A 15733-nucleotide genomic window follows, 5' to 3' on the forward strand; every position below is an offset into this window, starting at 1 on the left:
CCTACTCTCCACTCCTTGCAATGACCTCCTCCTCCTACTCTCCACTCCCTACAATGACCTTCTTCTGCTACTCTCCACTCCCTACAATGATCTCCTCTTCACTCTTCACTCCCAGGGACATGGCGATACAATGTTACTCTTTTTTCTCTTTCCACAACAATTTCACACTGGGTCCTTGTTACCAGTAAATACAAATGTAGCCACAGGTATGGGGCAGCACAGTGGCTCAGTGGTTAGCACTTCTACCTCACAGCACTGGGGTCATGAGTTCGATTACCAACCATGGCCTTATCTGTGTGGCGTTTGTATGTTCTCCCCGTGTTTGCGTGGGTTTCCTCCGGGTGCTCCGGTTTCTTCCCACACTCCAAAAACATACTGGTAGGTTAATTGGCTTCTATCTAAATTGACCCTAGTGTGTGTGTGTGTGTGTGTGTGTGTGTGTGTTAGAGAATGTAGACTGTAAGCTCCAATGGGGCAGGGACTGATGTGAGTGAGTTCTCTGTACAGCGCTGCAGAATTAATGGCGCTATATAAATAACTGATGATGTTATGTTCCTGAGTGATGTAAACAACATATAGCTCTAGTTGATATTTTATTTAGCTTACCCTTTCAAAATGTATTGTACACCAAATTAAATAGAGTATGCCTTGCAAAATACACAATATATTATTAATGAGAATTGAGCTGTAACAAATGTCAATGTGTTTCCCGAATGATAGTTATGATTCATATAAGTAATTGTTTCAGATTCTGAGTGGTTGAATTTCTCTGAATGTCACAGTGTATTAATGGCTGCAGATTATATTGACTGACACTGCAGAAAATGTAACATCAGTAGATTGAGTAACAGAGTAGAAAATACAAAAAATGTAGCAATACTGGAGTAATGAATGTTCCAGTCTCCCCACATGGAAAGTGCAATACAGGAAAAAAACATCTGTTGAGTCTGATCAATGTCTAAGGCTCATAGAAATGGCCTCATATTTGCTCAATGGTTAAGAGCCCTGACTGTATTACCCTGACTGTATAACACTGACTGTATTACCCTGACTGTATAACACTGACTGTATAACACTGACTGTATTACCCTGACTGTATAACGCTGACTGTATAACGCTGACTGTATAACACTGACTGTATGACACTGACTGTATGACACTGACTGTATAACGCTGACTGTATAACGCTGACTGTATAACGCTGACTGTATAATACTGACTGTATGACCCTGACTGTATGACCCTGACTGTATAATACTGACTGTATAACACTGACTGTGTAACGCTGACTGTATAACGCTGACTGTATAACGCTGACTGTATAACACTGACTGTATAACACTGACTGTATAACGCTGACTGTATAATACTGACTGTATAACACTGACTGTATAACACTGACTGTATTACCCTGACTGTATAACGCTGACTGTATAACGCTGACTGTATAACACTGACTGTATAATACTGACTGTATAATACTGACTGTATAACGCTGACTGTATTACCCTGGCTATATAACGCTGACTGTATAACGCTGACTGTATAACGCTGACTGTATAACACTGACTGTATAATACTGACTGTATAATACTGACTGTATAACGCTGACTGTATTACCCTGGCTATATAACGCTGACTGTATAACGCTGACTGTATAACGCTGACTGTATAACGCTGACTGTATAATACTGACTGTATAACGCTGACTGTATAACACTGACTGTATTTCCCCGATGAGCCAGGCTCAGATCCCAGTATTAGCTCCTTGTGTTATTGTCTCCTATTGCTCCAAATCTTGTTTGTTTTGAAGGGATCAATCCTGTGTACAGCGCAGCCAAGGTCTGCATTGCATCATTGTTCTGGGATTTCTGATCTATAGATGCCAAACGTCCATAAATGCCGGGGACAGAACCAGGTCCCTGAAATGTACAATATGAGTTCTCTTGTTCCATATATTGGATACATATCCCACTGTCTAGTCTTATACTTTTTGTCTTTATAATGTAATTGTCCTTGGTGTATAGTATGAACTATACAAAACATAACTGTGTTATAATTAAACTCAGTAATTTTACTGTAGGGATTTTGGTGCTCCACGGTCCATCTAAACCACCTGGTGCCGGACCTGCTCCGCGTTCAGCAGTTACATGTCCGTGAAATCTATTTGTAAAAGTTGGCGTAATTTGTAAAGGTGACCCCTTCAGCCACATACAGAACACCCGTCCCCTGCACCTCTATATCACTTTGTTATATACATGGAATTTATATCCCTTGTGTGTGGACAAATGTCTTAACTGTTTATGTCAATGAGCGAGGTGCTTAGTCTTACCATAGACCCCATGAGTTGCTTCTTTGCTACCTGAACTCTCAAACCTGACTGTAAACTGGTACCCAAGGGGCGCTGCTCCTCGCCGCTTCTGGCGGAGAGGTCATAACATCTTTAGAAGCGCAGTATGGGTGCTCCAGCAGCACCACCCCATATAATTACATATACTTTCCTATTATTACAGAATGACTACTTGTTTTAGCCTCAGTGATGGTTTAAATTAACCATGAGGGTGAGCTGATGTCAGGTCTCTATTGCATGTGGCACCACTGACGTACAACATGGAGGATCAAACGGGTCTCTTGGGTTTCCCTATTCCAGAAAATTATGGGCACCCTGGACTGGAGGCAGCTTTAGCAAAGGGGATTTACCGCCTGCCAGGAGGGAAATCTGCCCCGAGCTGATACCGCACTGACACTGAAATGCACCAGGGCTCTTTCTGACCCCCCTGACCTGTGGAGCAGGGTGCAGAACAAGACTGAAACCTGTAGAATGACAACTTTCTTATGAAGTTGCGAATATGGGTTTGGGTCTTTTATACAACTAAGTTTATTTTGAAATTGTGTGTGTGTTTTGGTCTATAACGTTTGTGGTCTTAGGGCCAGTCCAGGACCCCCAATCTTGTTCATTATCCCGTCACAGCCCATGGGGGTTGGAAAAGCCCCAGTGCTTTTTAGCATGGAGCTGGTAGCCTATGGGAGGGTGCACCCACCAGCCGTTCACTCACCAGCTTGGGGCTGGTTTTCACTATGGCAGGGGTCCCCCTGAAAATGAATTTTCTCCACCCATTTATCTGTTTTTAATAACCTTACTCCATACTTCCCTAGGAAGACCTAATCCTCCCCTCTTCCGTAAAAGCACCAATCTATGTACATAAATAAATGATGATGATGATGTACCCTGACGAGCATCTAGGCGCAGTTACACAAACCAAGGGACCTGGTACAAAGCTGCATTTGCATCGTTAACCCGCTGTTACAATTCATGAATGGCCTCCTCACCATTTCTGACAAGTATTTGCTTCAATTTGCTTCTAGTAACTTAAACGTCACCTGCGATGTTAAGAAGAATTAATGAGCGCGTCAATAGATGACTGTGCCGCAGGGAAGCCGTGAAATGCGTTGATGATGATAACGCTCTGTTAAACGAGGACAAAGTGCGAGGTTTTGTCTGCTCTTTAGTTTGTGTTTCTTTTCAGCCCCCGCGTTGTAGGAAATATAAAAAATATATTTTTTACACTTAGTGAAGACAACCTTTGTGTGTTAGTTTCACCAAATTCTTGTTGTTCCCAGAGTTGTCCTTGGTGACGTCACATATTTGTAAGAATAATAGTTATGGACTCAGTAAATAATAATAAATGACTTTCGGACAACATTTATGCACCTAAATCCAACCGCAAATAGTTAAAGGGTTAACATAGCTCATATCTATAATTAGGAGGATAATTATCTTTCTTCCCTATTTTTAATGGAATCTTTAATTAAATATCCAAGTGAATCTGACTTTCATCAGGCAGCAGCTCGACTGTGAAGTAAGGTCTGATATTGATGCCTTGGGCCCTCCAGTGTGTTTCCTAGTTTCTATGACTTTACAACGTGACCCAGCTGCGTGTGCTGGATGTACACGCGTGTGCCTTCTCTAACCACATTTCATATTTCTCAGATTACAATATCATTGATCCCTGAGGACAGTTTACTTTGAGGAGCTGATGCTTTGTTTATAGATCTTCCCATTACTGCGGTAATGTGTCACTGCTGTTTAATTCTAACAATCTCTCCACAATTTATTAACCCTGATGCTTCTGGAGAGGAATTCTTCAAAATGTCATCATTTAATCCCATAGTCTCCAAATATCCCTAATCTTCTAGGACTGTCTGAATCCCTCATCATCTGATCACATTTTCTTGCCGTTGCTTAATCAACATCGTCCCGATCAGATATAACTAGTGGTCTCTTTGGACAGATACACACTGAGCTTCTTAAGCATCTTCATCATACATGTGGTATTATCTAAAAGAAGATGATATAGGAGCACAGGACAGGATATGGCGTCATAAAACAGTATATAATGGTCCGATAGTGGTGACAATTCCAGCTCTTGAGTAGTTCCTTATTCTGATTATAATGTTGAGATTTATAGTTTGGCCTATATTGTCTACCTCCGCATCCCTGTCCTGCCCCTCCTGTCTGGTCTCTAATTCCCAGTCCTTAGCGTCCCTGTTTCTTGCACTCATGTCCTTAGGCGCAGGCTCACTGTACACTGGTATTCCCCGTTTTATCCCCATCTCTCCTTTGTCCTCCATATCATTACAGTATTCTCGTTGTTTATCTGTAGTAGTTGTGTCCTACTGTGTAACTTGTGGCTGTTCTTTATGTAGTTTGCTCTAACCTCCATTGTACGTTACTGCTGACCCTTTGTGCTGCCTTATAAATAGATGATAATTATAATTATGGAAAGTATAAAATGAACAATGTGTTTTTATCAGACAATGGCCAAGAAAGGTGTGGTCTGAGTGATGATCGGAGCAGTCCAGAAGTGTGTCGGGTATGTGGCTTGTTGTTCAGGAGGCGACAAGGACATGACCAGGGCTATTCTGCAGAGCAGCGGTTAACGGGACATAGCTCCCAAAATTCACACTGTCAGGATGGCGGGATAAACCCCTAAAATAGGAACTGTGCTACTTAAATCGGGCCACTTGGGGTATGTTCTAAAACCCTATTTACTTACAGGATGATTCTATCCCTGTGTACATCCTAATGTTCTGGTTGATTACAGGTTGATTCTAGCTCCGTTGACATTCTAATGCTCTGATTGGTTACAGGTTGATTCTGGCTCTGTGGGTATTCTAATGCTCTGATTGGTTACAGGTTGATTCTGGCTCTGTGGGTATTCTAATGCTCTGATTGGTTACAGGTTGATTCTGGCTCTGTGGGTATTCTAATGCTCTGATTGGTTACAGGTTGATTCAGGCTTTTTGGGCATTCTAATGCTCTGGTTACAGAATGAATCTTCCTCTGTGGACATTCTAGTGCTCTGATTTGTTACAGAATGATTCCAGCCCTGTGGACATTCTAATACTCTGATTGGTTACATGTTGATTCTAGCCCTGTGGACATTCTAATACTCTAGTTACAGAATGATTACAGCCCTGTGGACATTCTATTACTCTGATTGGTTACAGGTTGATTCCAGTTCCGTGGATATTCTAATGCTCTAGTTACAGGTTGATTCTGCTCTGATTGATTACGTAAGAATTCTGGTTCTGTGGGCATTCTAATGCTTTGATTGGTTACAGGTTGATTCCAGCTCAGTGGACATTCTAATGCTCTGATTGGTTAGAGGTTGATTCTGACTCTTCGAGCATTCTAATGCTCTGATTGATTACAGAATAATTTGGCTCTGTGGGCATTCTATTGTTCTGATTAGTTACAGGTTGATTCTGGCTTTGTGGGCATTCTAATGCTCTGATTGGTTACAGGTTGATTCTGGCTCTGTTGACATTCAAATGCTGTGATTGATTACAGGTAAATTCTGGCTCTGTGGGTATTCTAATGCTCTGATTGGTTACAGGTTGATTCTGGCTCTGTTGGCATTTTAATGCTCTGATTGGCTTATTGGTTACAGAACAATTTTAGCCCCACCCTCTACACAGTATCTTTCTCACAGACATCTCAGAGAAAAACAGGGAACAGAATAGGAACTTGCAGCCCTGTGAACAGATCCAATACCCAAACTTATTAAATTGAAAGATGATATGATAATATATGTATGTTATATATCTCTGCGTTGTCATTTATTGCAACATGAGGGTGAAATGTTCCCATTAAATGAAGGTGCAGAATGTGCTGATGGCTTGTAATAATAATGATGGCTTGTTGTTGTACGCAGCATTGTATCCAGCAGAAAAATTAATCCTTTTGGCAGAAATTAATTATTTTGGTCCATTTTGTCTTTTCAAGTTGTTCTTCCAAAGCAGCTCCCTGTTCTGGTACTGGCAAATACGTAGAATACACGGGGTGATACATTGTGTCTCTTGTTTGTTTTCTGTTTTATCCTAAGGTGTCCCCTTATTCTCACTTTCATTTCTATATTTTATTACATAGAGAAGATTCAGCGATGCTGTATTAATATGTATACTGTGTAATTATCTGTTATAGCCTATTCATTCTATTGTAATCCTTTTTTTTGTAGTGGAGCACAGAAGAAATTAGCATCAAGACAAACAAAAAATGTCCACATGGTGAGTAAGATTAATATTATATCTCTGTACAATCGGGTAGAAAAAAATATCATAACAATACAGTGAAACAGAAGGTTCAAGAGCCCCGGTCACCAGAGCTTACTATCAAAAGGATTGTGTTTTTTTCAGCGAAAATCTATTTATTTTGGTGACATTGGGTCTGATTCATGTTCAGACACAACTTGCACGTGGGTTACAGAAAGAACACGGAACTTGAGCATAGTTCGACTTTATTCAAATCCAAGATACATTTTGCTTTGAATCTGGGTGTTAGTCCCCTAAACGGTACTTACCATGTGTAGATGCACACAACAGCCTGCAGAATACACACAAAAGTATGCACAGTATAAAGTCACATCAGAAAGAATGAAAAAAAAAATATGATTACATTTAATAAACAACTGTTAAAAGTATAAACATTAAAAAAAAATTGAAAAAAAAAAATGTCTATAATTTTTTAACATTAAATACATATATAAAGATGCTTTTGATACGCACTGTACATACAATGCTTTTTTATGGTCTATCTTATGTCCATACACATGTTCTCTGCTAGCTAGTGGCAGACATACAGTCTTCTGCTGCTGTAACCCATCCACTTTGAGGTTCCCCGTGCTGTGCATTCAGAGATGCTCTTCTGTATACCGCTGTTGTAACGCATGGTTGCTGGATATTTTTTGCTTTGTGCACCATTCTCTGTAAACTCTAGAGATTGTTGTGTATGAAAATCCCGAGAGATCAGCAGTTTCTGAGATACTCAAACCACCGCATCTGACACCGACAATCATTCCATGGTCAGAGTCACTTAGATCGCATTTCTTCCTCATTCTGGGGTTTGGTCTGAACAACAACTGAACCTCTTGACCATGTCTGCATGCCTTTATGCATCGGGTTTACTGCCACATGATTGGCTGATTAGATATTTGCATTAACAAGCAGGTGTACCTAATAAAGTGGCCACTGAGTGTACTTTGTTGTAATCAATGTTTTTTCCTATTGGACCTTTTTGATATTGAACCTTGAAACACCTACCCATGTTTTGTTATGTACATTGATGATGTAATTACCTTTAATAACATGATGTCCCTTTTGTTTCTTTTCTTGAAACGCTAATAGAATATTAGCGTTTTTTTAAATCGTTTTTTTCCGTGTGACTATTATGTACTAGAACACTGGTTTGGATGTGTACAGCCTATTCTACGGTGTGGATAGAAATGTTCACTTAGTGCGATTTGCGCGGCAGGGTGGTAATTGCAAAACGACACCTTGAGCTTGCTGTGAATAATAGATGATAATTCTACCTTCTGACAACGGACAGTTAGAGAGGCGGCTGCTCCTCAGTTACTGGACCTAAGAAAAGGCCTCATCTTCCCAGCGTGATTCCTGACTGACAGCTCCCATTGTAAACATGTTCTGTGTAAATTCACTTAATGACATTCAATTCATGTAAACATCCATTCCATTATTTTGGTGCAATCATGTTTCATGCTTTGCATGGCCAGGTGATAATCCTGAGGGGACGTAGGCAAATCCATCCGGCCGGTGTCGTATATACATTTGACCTGATCACTGGAGTCATTAAAAGTTCTCTAGGAGAACTGCCCATTACAGGCAGAGCCCTCAGTACATGTATTTGTGACTGTGAGGTTCTCAGACATAAGGGCTCTGATTCCTCAAGAAACGTATCTGACATTTTTCAGTGTATCGTGCACAAAATCACCCAGAACCAGGAGGTGTGGGCGTGAACGCAGCCCTGACCGCTGTATCTTCAAACGCAAAGGAAGGACACTTACTTCAGCCTATGATTTTGGGCGTGGGGAGGGGCATTTTGCCGTAGTGAATTCACAGTAGGAGCTTATCATGCTCGAGCGCACACAGCCACGTCCGAATCCAGCTCTGACCATCTCACAGTTACTTGTTTTTCTCTTGCTCCAGCTACAGGGCTAGTCTAAGTCCTGATCAGTGGTGATGACGGCTGTGTATACGGCTATAACATGTGTCTGTAATCAGGAGCAACTGTAACAATGTGTTTTATGCTCAGTAACATTAACAACATTCTAATAATTGTATTTAATGGAAAACATTTTTAACCTGTTTTATCATTAATAACTATGTTAATAACAGGTGAATTTAATTTATTTTTTTCCCTGCACATTCTTTGGCGAATTTATAATTCACAGACCAGCCACCGAGTTCAAAAGGATACATGTCTAGAGATCCATGCCTGGATGAATGCAGGAGTACGCAAAGCCTAAATACATGCGTTTAATAGTTAACGTGGGTCGCGCTCAGAAGACGCGCCTGGACAAATCAGACCCAAGAGGTGGTTATACCACTTGGCAATTAGCAGACTATGAGGGAGATGGGGTGATCACAATTAGTTGGGTTTGGGTCCGTATCGTCTTTTTAAATAACAACAGTGCTAGCAGATGACATTGGTGGAGTTGGCTTCTCACAGTCCATAAAGGAGTTAGATAGAGGGACCTACCTGAAGAGGTAGAGACCACACTATGGAGAGCTTCGGCAGGTGGGGCAAAAGGTATTTAGAGTCACCAGAAGGTTTTTAATGTTAATGGGGCCCCTTGACATCTCTAGATTGTCAACATTATTATTAAAAATGATATTAGTCTCCTCGCACCCCCCAAATGTCTTACCAACACCCCCCACCAAAAAAGCTATTCAAAGTGATGATCTGATTCTGGGGGCGGCCAGTGACTAATATATGTGCCATTAGTATCTGCACGTTTGGAGATCAGGGAAAAGTTCACACATTAGCAGGAAGGTTACAGGGTGATGTCTAGATAAAAGTGTGGGGTTCGGAGGAATGGTTTTCTGGAGAGCAGAACATCATCATTATCTACATTTATTTATATAGCGCCACTAATTCCGCAGCGCTGTACAGAGAACTTATTTACATCAGTCCCTGCCCCATTGGGGCTTACAGTCTAAATTCCCTAACATACATACATACAGACTAGGGTCAATTTGTTAGCAGCCAATTAACCTACCAGTATGTTTTTGGAGTGTGGGAGGAAACCAGAGCACCTGGAGGAAACCCACACAAACACTGGGAGAACATACAAACTGCTCACAGATAAGGGCATGCTCAGGAATCGAACTCATGACCCCAGTGCTGTGAGGCAGAAGTGCTAACCACTGAGACACTGTGATCCACTTTTCTAGTGTTACATGGAGCTTTTCAGCCAGAAAACTGCAGGAATAGAATGGACATTTTTTCCAAATTGAATGAGATCTCACAAATGAGATAAACTTGTTCCAGTATTTGCAGTTTTGATTTTCCTACAATAAAACAAACCATGACTTACATAATCTACATCTGCTCCTGGCAATATTATTTCTTATATTGGTAATTAGCAGTTCTACCCTGGCTGTAAATGTGGGTTGGATCATTTTACAGGATTCACCTGACTGCACAACGATCAAAAACAAACAAGTTCATTCAGACTTCGTTATCTCTGCACAGAATCTGTCAATGTCACAGCTAATTATCGTTCTACAGATTAATGGACCAATGTCACCTGGAACATCTCCTCTGATATAAATGTAGCTAAAGAACCAGATTCCAGTGTTAGCAGAACCTATTTTGCTGCTTCTGTTACTTCACTAATTACTTGCAAATATATATTAGATCATCTCATCAATATTCAGTGCCGTACAGAGCCATTAAGAATATTTTGGGTAATTTTTAATGAACTGTTCAAAGTGAATCAAAATTGCTGTTTTTGTTTGGCGGTGATAACATTGTGCTCTGCTGGTTTGAATAATGTCTCAGATTAGAGGGATACATTTCAGGCAGTTATTTGGATATATATCAGGATCCTTTCTAAGTAAGTAGACTGGTTACTGTAACTGATGAGTGTAAAATACAACATTCTGGGGGCTGATACCACCTGCTGTCTGTATAAATATTACTGTCACCTGTGTGAACTGATCAATGAACCCATCTTCTGGTAGCCACGAAGGTTCGTACACTGTGCAATAATATTAAGTATAATTTGAAGCTGATATGTGGTTTTTGCCCCATACTAAAGTCAACAATAACGTCTCTTCTTGTCTTTGAAAGGGTGCGTCACATGAGCAGATTCATTCAGCAGACTCCTCTCCCCGGTCGCCGTACAAAGTGCTCAGTAAAACTGCTAGAATGTGAGTACTCTCAGCAGACCGAGTCGCTACCCATGCTATGGACACACAGCGTCATCACGGCTGCTATTCAGGGCCCCTCTATCTCCTCCAACATCCGTGTGCAAACCTCCCATGTCCATCTGCTATGACATACATCCGTGCTGACGACCCGCATGAACATTCCAGAATCATTCCAAGCCCCCCGACTTACCAGCTGTGCACGAACCATGGCTTAAAGGCAGCCTCCGCCGGCAGCATGCATCCATTAAAGAGTGTAGTTTGCCATGTTGTTGGAGAGGAGTTTCACCCTCTACAAGCGTGCCATGCAGGTGCCCCAGCAGCGGGTACTATCGCTGAACCCAGGCTATATCGGAGCTTGGAGAACCTACACTGGACAGAGTCGAGTGTGTTTGCACACTACAGGAACACGGATAGTGAATTTGTTTTGCATTGTAGAAGCACTAGGCACATGTCGGAAGGATCGTCAGGGAATGTGCCTCTCCAAAGCATGTCAGAGAGGGCAGCTGTGCACAGAGACCTCAATCTGCCCCATATTGCCAAAGTCCATCCGTGGCTTTTTCCTGCAGCAGATGACAAGGTCTCCCATAGTGATGCCAAACGAGAACTGAAGGAGAAGCTAAGAACTCACAGCTCCAAGACTGTAGAACCCAACAGACCTATCCGCCCACAGACTTTTCTAGCTGACTGTATGGCAAGGGCGACGGCTGACAGACCATGCCAGCACTGCCAATGTAAGGTGCCCTGTAGCACGGTATCTGCGGTTCATCCTGCACTTCCGAACAGCACAATGCCAGCAAGCAGGCAATGCACAAGCATCGTATACCACAGGATGAGCCCAGAGCACATTAAGCAGGAAGCCAGGAGGAGGCTTCAGCTACGAAGGCAGAATAGCTCCCCAAACCTGACACTTTATCAAGAGGAGAGTGAGAGCAAAGGTTTGGTCAAGTCTAAAACGTTGGAGTCTTGCAAGGAGCAGAGGCCGTGCCCGAGCAGGGTGTGGGAGGCAGACTCCACAAGGAAGCCGTGCAGTAAGGGCAGGTTGTACATACCAACATTTGAAGAATTTAAGAGGATGCGCAGTAAGGAAAAGAGCTGCCTGTCAAAAAAAGATGTCTCCTTGGAAAATGCAGAATCCTCAGTACATAAGACACTTGCGCAAGAACCGGATACAGACACAGAGCAGACAATTCATATGGATACTGCTAGCCTTAGACTGGACCTTGAACAAGAATCCATTTCTGCACCCAACGGAGTCAGTGATACAAGCAGCAGAGGTCCGTTTATTGTACAGCATGGTTCATTAGACAGCAGAGCTCACACTTCATACTGGCCTGCATTCACAGCTCCCATTTGTTCCAGTCCTGTTTCAAGGTTTCCATTCCAGGCGCTATCCATGCATAGTGAGAAAGAAGAGCTTGTGGTGTGTGATTCTCATGTGTCTGATACAATTAGGTCTAGTGGATTCCGCGGCATTGCTGAGCAGGGTCCCTCTTCTGAAGCCCACTCTTCTTGCTGTCCATCTTTGCTTTTAGAAGCAACTGATCTGTCCGGTTATGGTGCCAAGCTGCAGAAAATGAAGGATGGCCTCATAGGATCAGCTCTGGATCTTATCAAGAAAAGGTAGTATGTTTTCTAGATCTTATTCAGCAAATGTTGTAGGACACAGGACTTCAGGTGCAATTCACCCTGAAGCCAGATTTAAGGAGTGAAGCAGTAGATAGTGCTTTTTTAGGAGCCAGGGTCCATATAGGGTGTGTATATTTGGTAGGAGGTGTAGGTGGTCATATGAGGTGTAGGTGGAGGTAGGAGGTGTAGATGGTGGTAGGAAGTATAGATGGAGGTAGGAGGTGTAGATGGTGGTAGGAGGTATAGGTGGTGGTAGGAGGTTTAGATGGAGGAAGGAGGTGTACATGGAGGTGTAGGTGGAGGTGTAGATGGTGATAGGAGGTGTAGGTGGTCATATGAGATGTAGATGGAGGTAGGAGGTGGTCATATGAGTTGTAGATGGAGGTAGGAGGTTTAGATGGAGGTAGGAGGTTTAGATGGAGGTAGGAGGTGTACATGGAGGTAGGAGGTGTAGATGGTGATAGGAGGTGTAGGTGGTCATATGAGATGTAGGTGGTCATATGAGGTGTAGATGGTGGTAGGAGGCGTAGATGGTCATATGAGTTGTAGATGGAGGTAGGAGGTGGTCATATGAGGTGTAGGTGGTCATATGAGGTGTAGATGGTGGTAGGAGGCGTAGATGGTCATATGAGTTGTAGATGGAGGTATAGGTGGTCATATGAGTTGTAGATGGAGGTAGGAGGTTTAGATGGAGGTAGAAGGTGTAGATGGTGGTAGGAGCTGTAGATGGTGGTAGGAACTGTAGATGGTGGTAGGAGCTGTAGATGGAGGTAGGAGGTTTAGATGGCGGTAGGAGGTGTAGATGGAGGTAGGAGTTTTAGATGGAGGTAGGAGGTGTAGGTGGTGGATTTTCTGAGGAAATAGAGCAGTTCTGACATTCAGGAAATGTTAGATAGTAAATTTCACCTTTCTCTACAGCATTATTAAGATTTCTGCACATATATCACAGTTGTATGTTATTATCTGATGTGTGAATATAAAGCTTGTGGAGGGTGTGGAGTGACTGAATAGCTGTGCTATCCCCCAGCTGTAGCGCTGAATCTCCATCCAGTGGATCATGTGACGATACCACGTCGCAGGAGCAAAGCGATCAATCGTCTGCTGTCTCCATGACAACGCAAAGCTGGCAGAAGGTTCCAACTCATGAGGTGCCCTCTGACCCCAAACTCAATGTAAGTATGTAGACAGCTGGGTCGGGGATGAGGGTCCCAAAACTGGGGCACCCAGGAAGTTTGCTGAGTAAATAAAACACCACATGATTAATATAGTTCTAGGGAAATATTCTCAAGGGGCAAAAACAGTGGCAGGCCAGGAAATCAGGAAACGCGGCAGCATCAGAGCAGCAGGGCAGTATTACTGTGGTCAGCCCATCAACATTCAGGGACATATTCAATTAGGTTCCCGGTCCGCGGTAACGTGTTACAGTGGAACCTGCGCAGTATTGCCGGTAATACGGTACCGCAATAACGTGGATTTTCCTACATAACCCTATGGGGTGCGCACGAAAATCCACGTTATTGCGGTAACATGGATTGACTTCGCGGCCCGTTCCCGCGAACCGGAAACCTAATTGAATGTGCCCCTCAGTGTAGAATAACAAATGGAAATCTAGCAGCCAAAAATAGCACCAGCGTGCACCTCTCTTATCCTCGCTGTGCCAACCTGGGACTTAAGGTCCCCTTGGCTAAGTGCTAATAGGAAAGGTATGAGAGGTACACACAGAGTTGATGTATCTAGATATCTATTATTTCTATAGGTCAATGACTGTAATTGTTGGAAATGACATGACATATTCAGGCTAGTAACAGCCCCTTGCCAGAAGAATTCTCCTTTTGATGAGACTTGTTTGTTACTGTTTCTAAGACGTAATAATTCAGTAATAACCGTTTGTGTCTTTCCTGTTCTTTGTAAAATATCATCTGTGGGCAGAGCGTTGTATTGTATATTCCACCTGGACACTTGTAGTTCTGCTCTGTGAAATGCGTAGGTGTAAATAAACCAGAGACCTATATATTATATTGTACAACTGGCTCAGTGACTGCAACTTCCAGGGTCTGTTCTCTACCAGCTGCAGAGACCGTGACCAGCCCAACCCTGGGCAACTGATCAAAGTCCAGAGAAATGGGCAACAGCCTCCCCTGCCCTGGTATTTATAACAGCCTCCCCTTGCCTGGTATTTATATCACAAACTTTCATTTAAAACCAACTTGTCTCTTTAAATTCCACATATGAACAGATTGGCGCCAACCTGCTCATTGTCAGTACATAAATAAATAGCAGTAGGAGACAATCGCCCACCTGCTGGACAATCGCGGGGCCATAATCCACCTGGTGACAGCAGATAGAAATAGCTGGAGACGTGAAGCCCCTGAGGGGTAAATAAGTGGGTGAGCGGATGTGTTAGTCACCTGCTGGCATCGTCTGATTCATCAGTGACTGTGACAATTAAAGTGCCGTTGTCTTTTCAGCTGTGCAGTCCTGGGTGCCGCAGATCCAGCTCCGACATGACTCATGAAGCCGGGGAGTCAGGGAAAACCCCGCGTGGGAGTCGCCTGCGCCCACATTTCAGTGACCCCATGCCGACCGACGCAGTGAAAAGGAAACAGCTGGAGCTGAAAATTGCGGCAGCCGCACGTCACCACGCGCAGAGACGGAGGCAGGACAAGGAGAACGGTACATGTGACATCATGGGATAGAGCAGACGTAGTCCGAGGTCTCACATCTGCTGTCATCCATACTCCAGACAGGAATACGGCTTTTCATTTTGTTGAAACAATGTTGCTGCACTCTCCAAATCCGAAACCCCTCAGTGCTATAGAGAATATGATTAAATATTATTTTATTAACCAGTAGGTAATAGAAAAATCAATAACTTTTTTCAAACCATTTATCATTGGTAAACATGAGGCAGGAAATGTACACACAGTAGTGTAACACACTAAGTATAAGCTATCACGGAGCAGGTGAGAGCAAATCCATTTCCATGACAACAGAACACTTCCATCAAGCAGATATAGTGATTAGTTGTGTTCTTATTATTACCCCGATAATAACTGCCATGGAAGTGTCTAGTTGGGAGGTGAATCTAGACTATTAATGTGTGGTTACATAGTTACATAGTTGATGAGGTTGAAAAAAAGACACCAGTCCATCAAGTTCAACCCATTTTGGATCTCCTGAGATCCCTCTCTTTTATTTGAAATTGATCCAGATTAAGTAACCGCCAATCTGTTTCAATTCGGAAAAATCCTCCAGACCCAATATTGCAGTCCTATTTTTACCCTATATCCACTACTATCCTTCATTTTAATTAACGGTCGTATCATTGGATACACTTTCCGCTAAAAATTCATCTAACCCTTTCTTAAACATA

General features: G+C 42.7%; 1 protein-coding gene across 3 annotated transcripts in view; it reads left to right on the forward strand.

The window, feature by feature from the left end:
* Nucleotides 1–15733, forward strand: part of LOC142098374 (uncharacterized) — a 50364-nt gene that overhangs the window by 28818 nt on the left and 5813 nt on the right. For 2 of the 3 annotated variants that reach the window (XM_075181177.1, XM_075181178.1), the window contains exons 2-6: nucleotides 6522–6570; nucleotides 10655–10734; nucleotides 12187–12354; nucleotides 13388–13532; nucleotides 14829–15033. In XM_075181177.1, the coding sequence (XP_075037278.1) occupies nucleotides 6522–6570; nucleotides 10655–10734; nucleotides 12187–12354; nucleotides 13388–13532; nucleotides 14829–15033 (647 nt within the window). Of the gene's footprint in view, nucleotides 1–6520; nucleotides 6571–10654; nucleotides 12355–13387; nucleotides 13533–14828; nucleotides 15034–15733 lie in introns of those variants that run through there. The other variant, XM_075181176.1, reaches the window with a different exon arrangement.

Source organism: Mixophyes fleayi, chromosome 7 (genome assembly GCF_038048845.1).
Source record: "Mixophyes fleayi isolate aMixFle1 chromosome 7, aMixFle1.hap1, whole genome shotgun sequence".
Classification (NCBI taxonomy): domain Eukaryota; kingdom Metazoa; phylum Chordata; class Amphibia; order Anura; family Limnodynastidae; genus Mixophyes; species Mixophyes fleayi.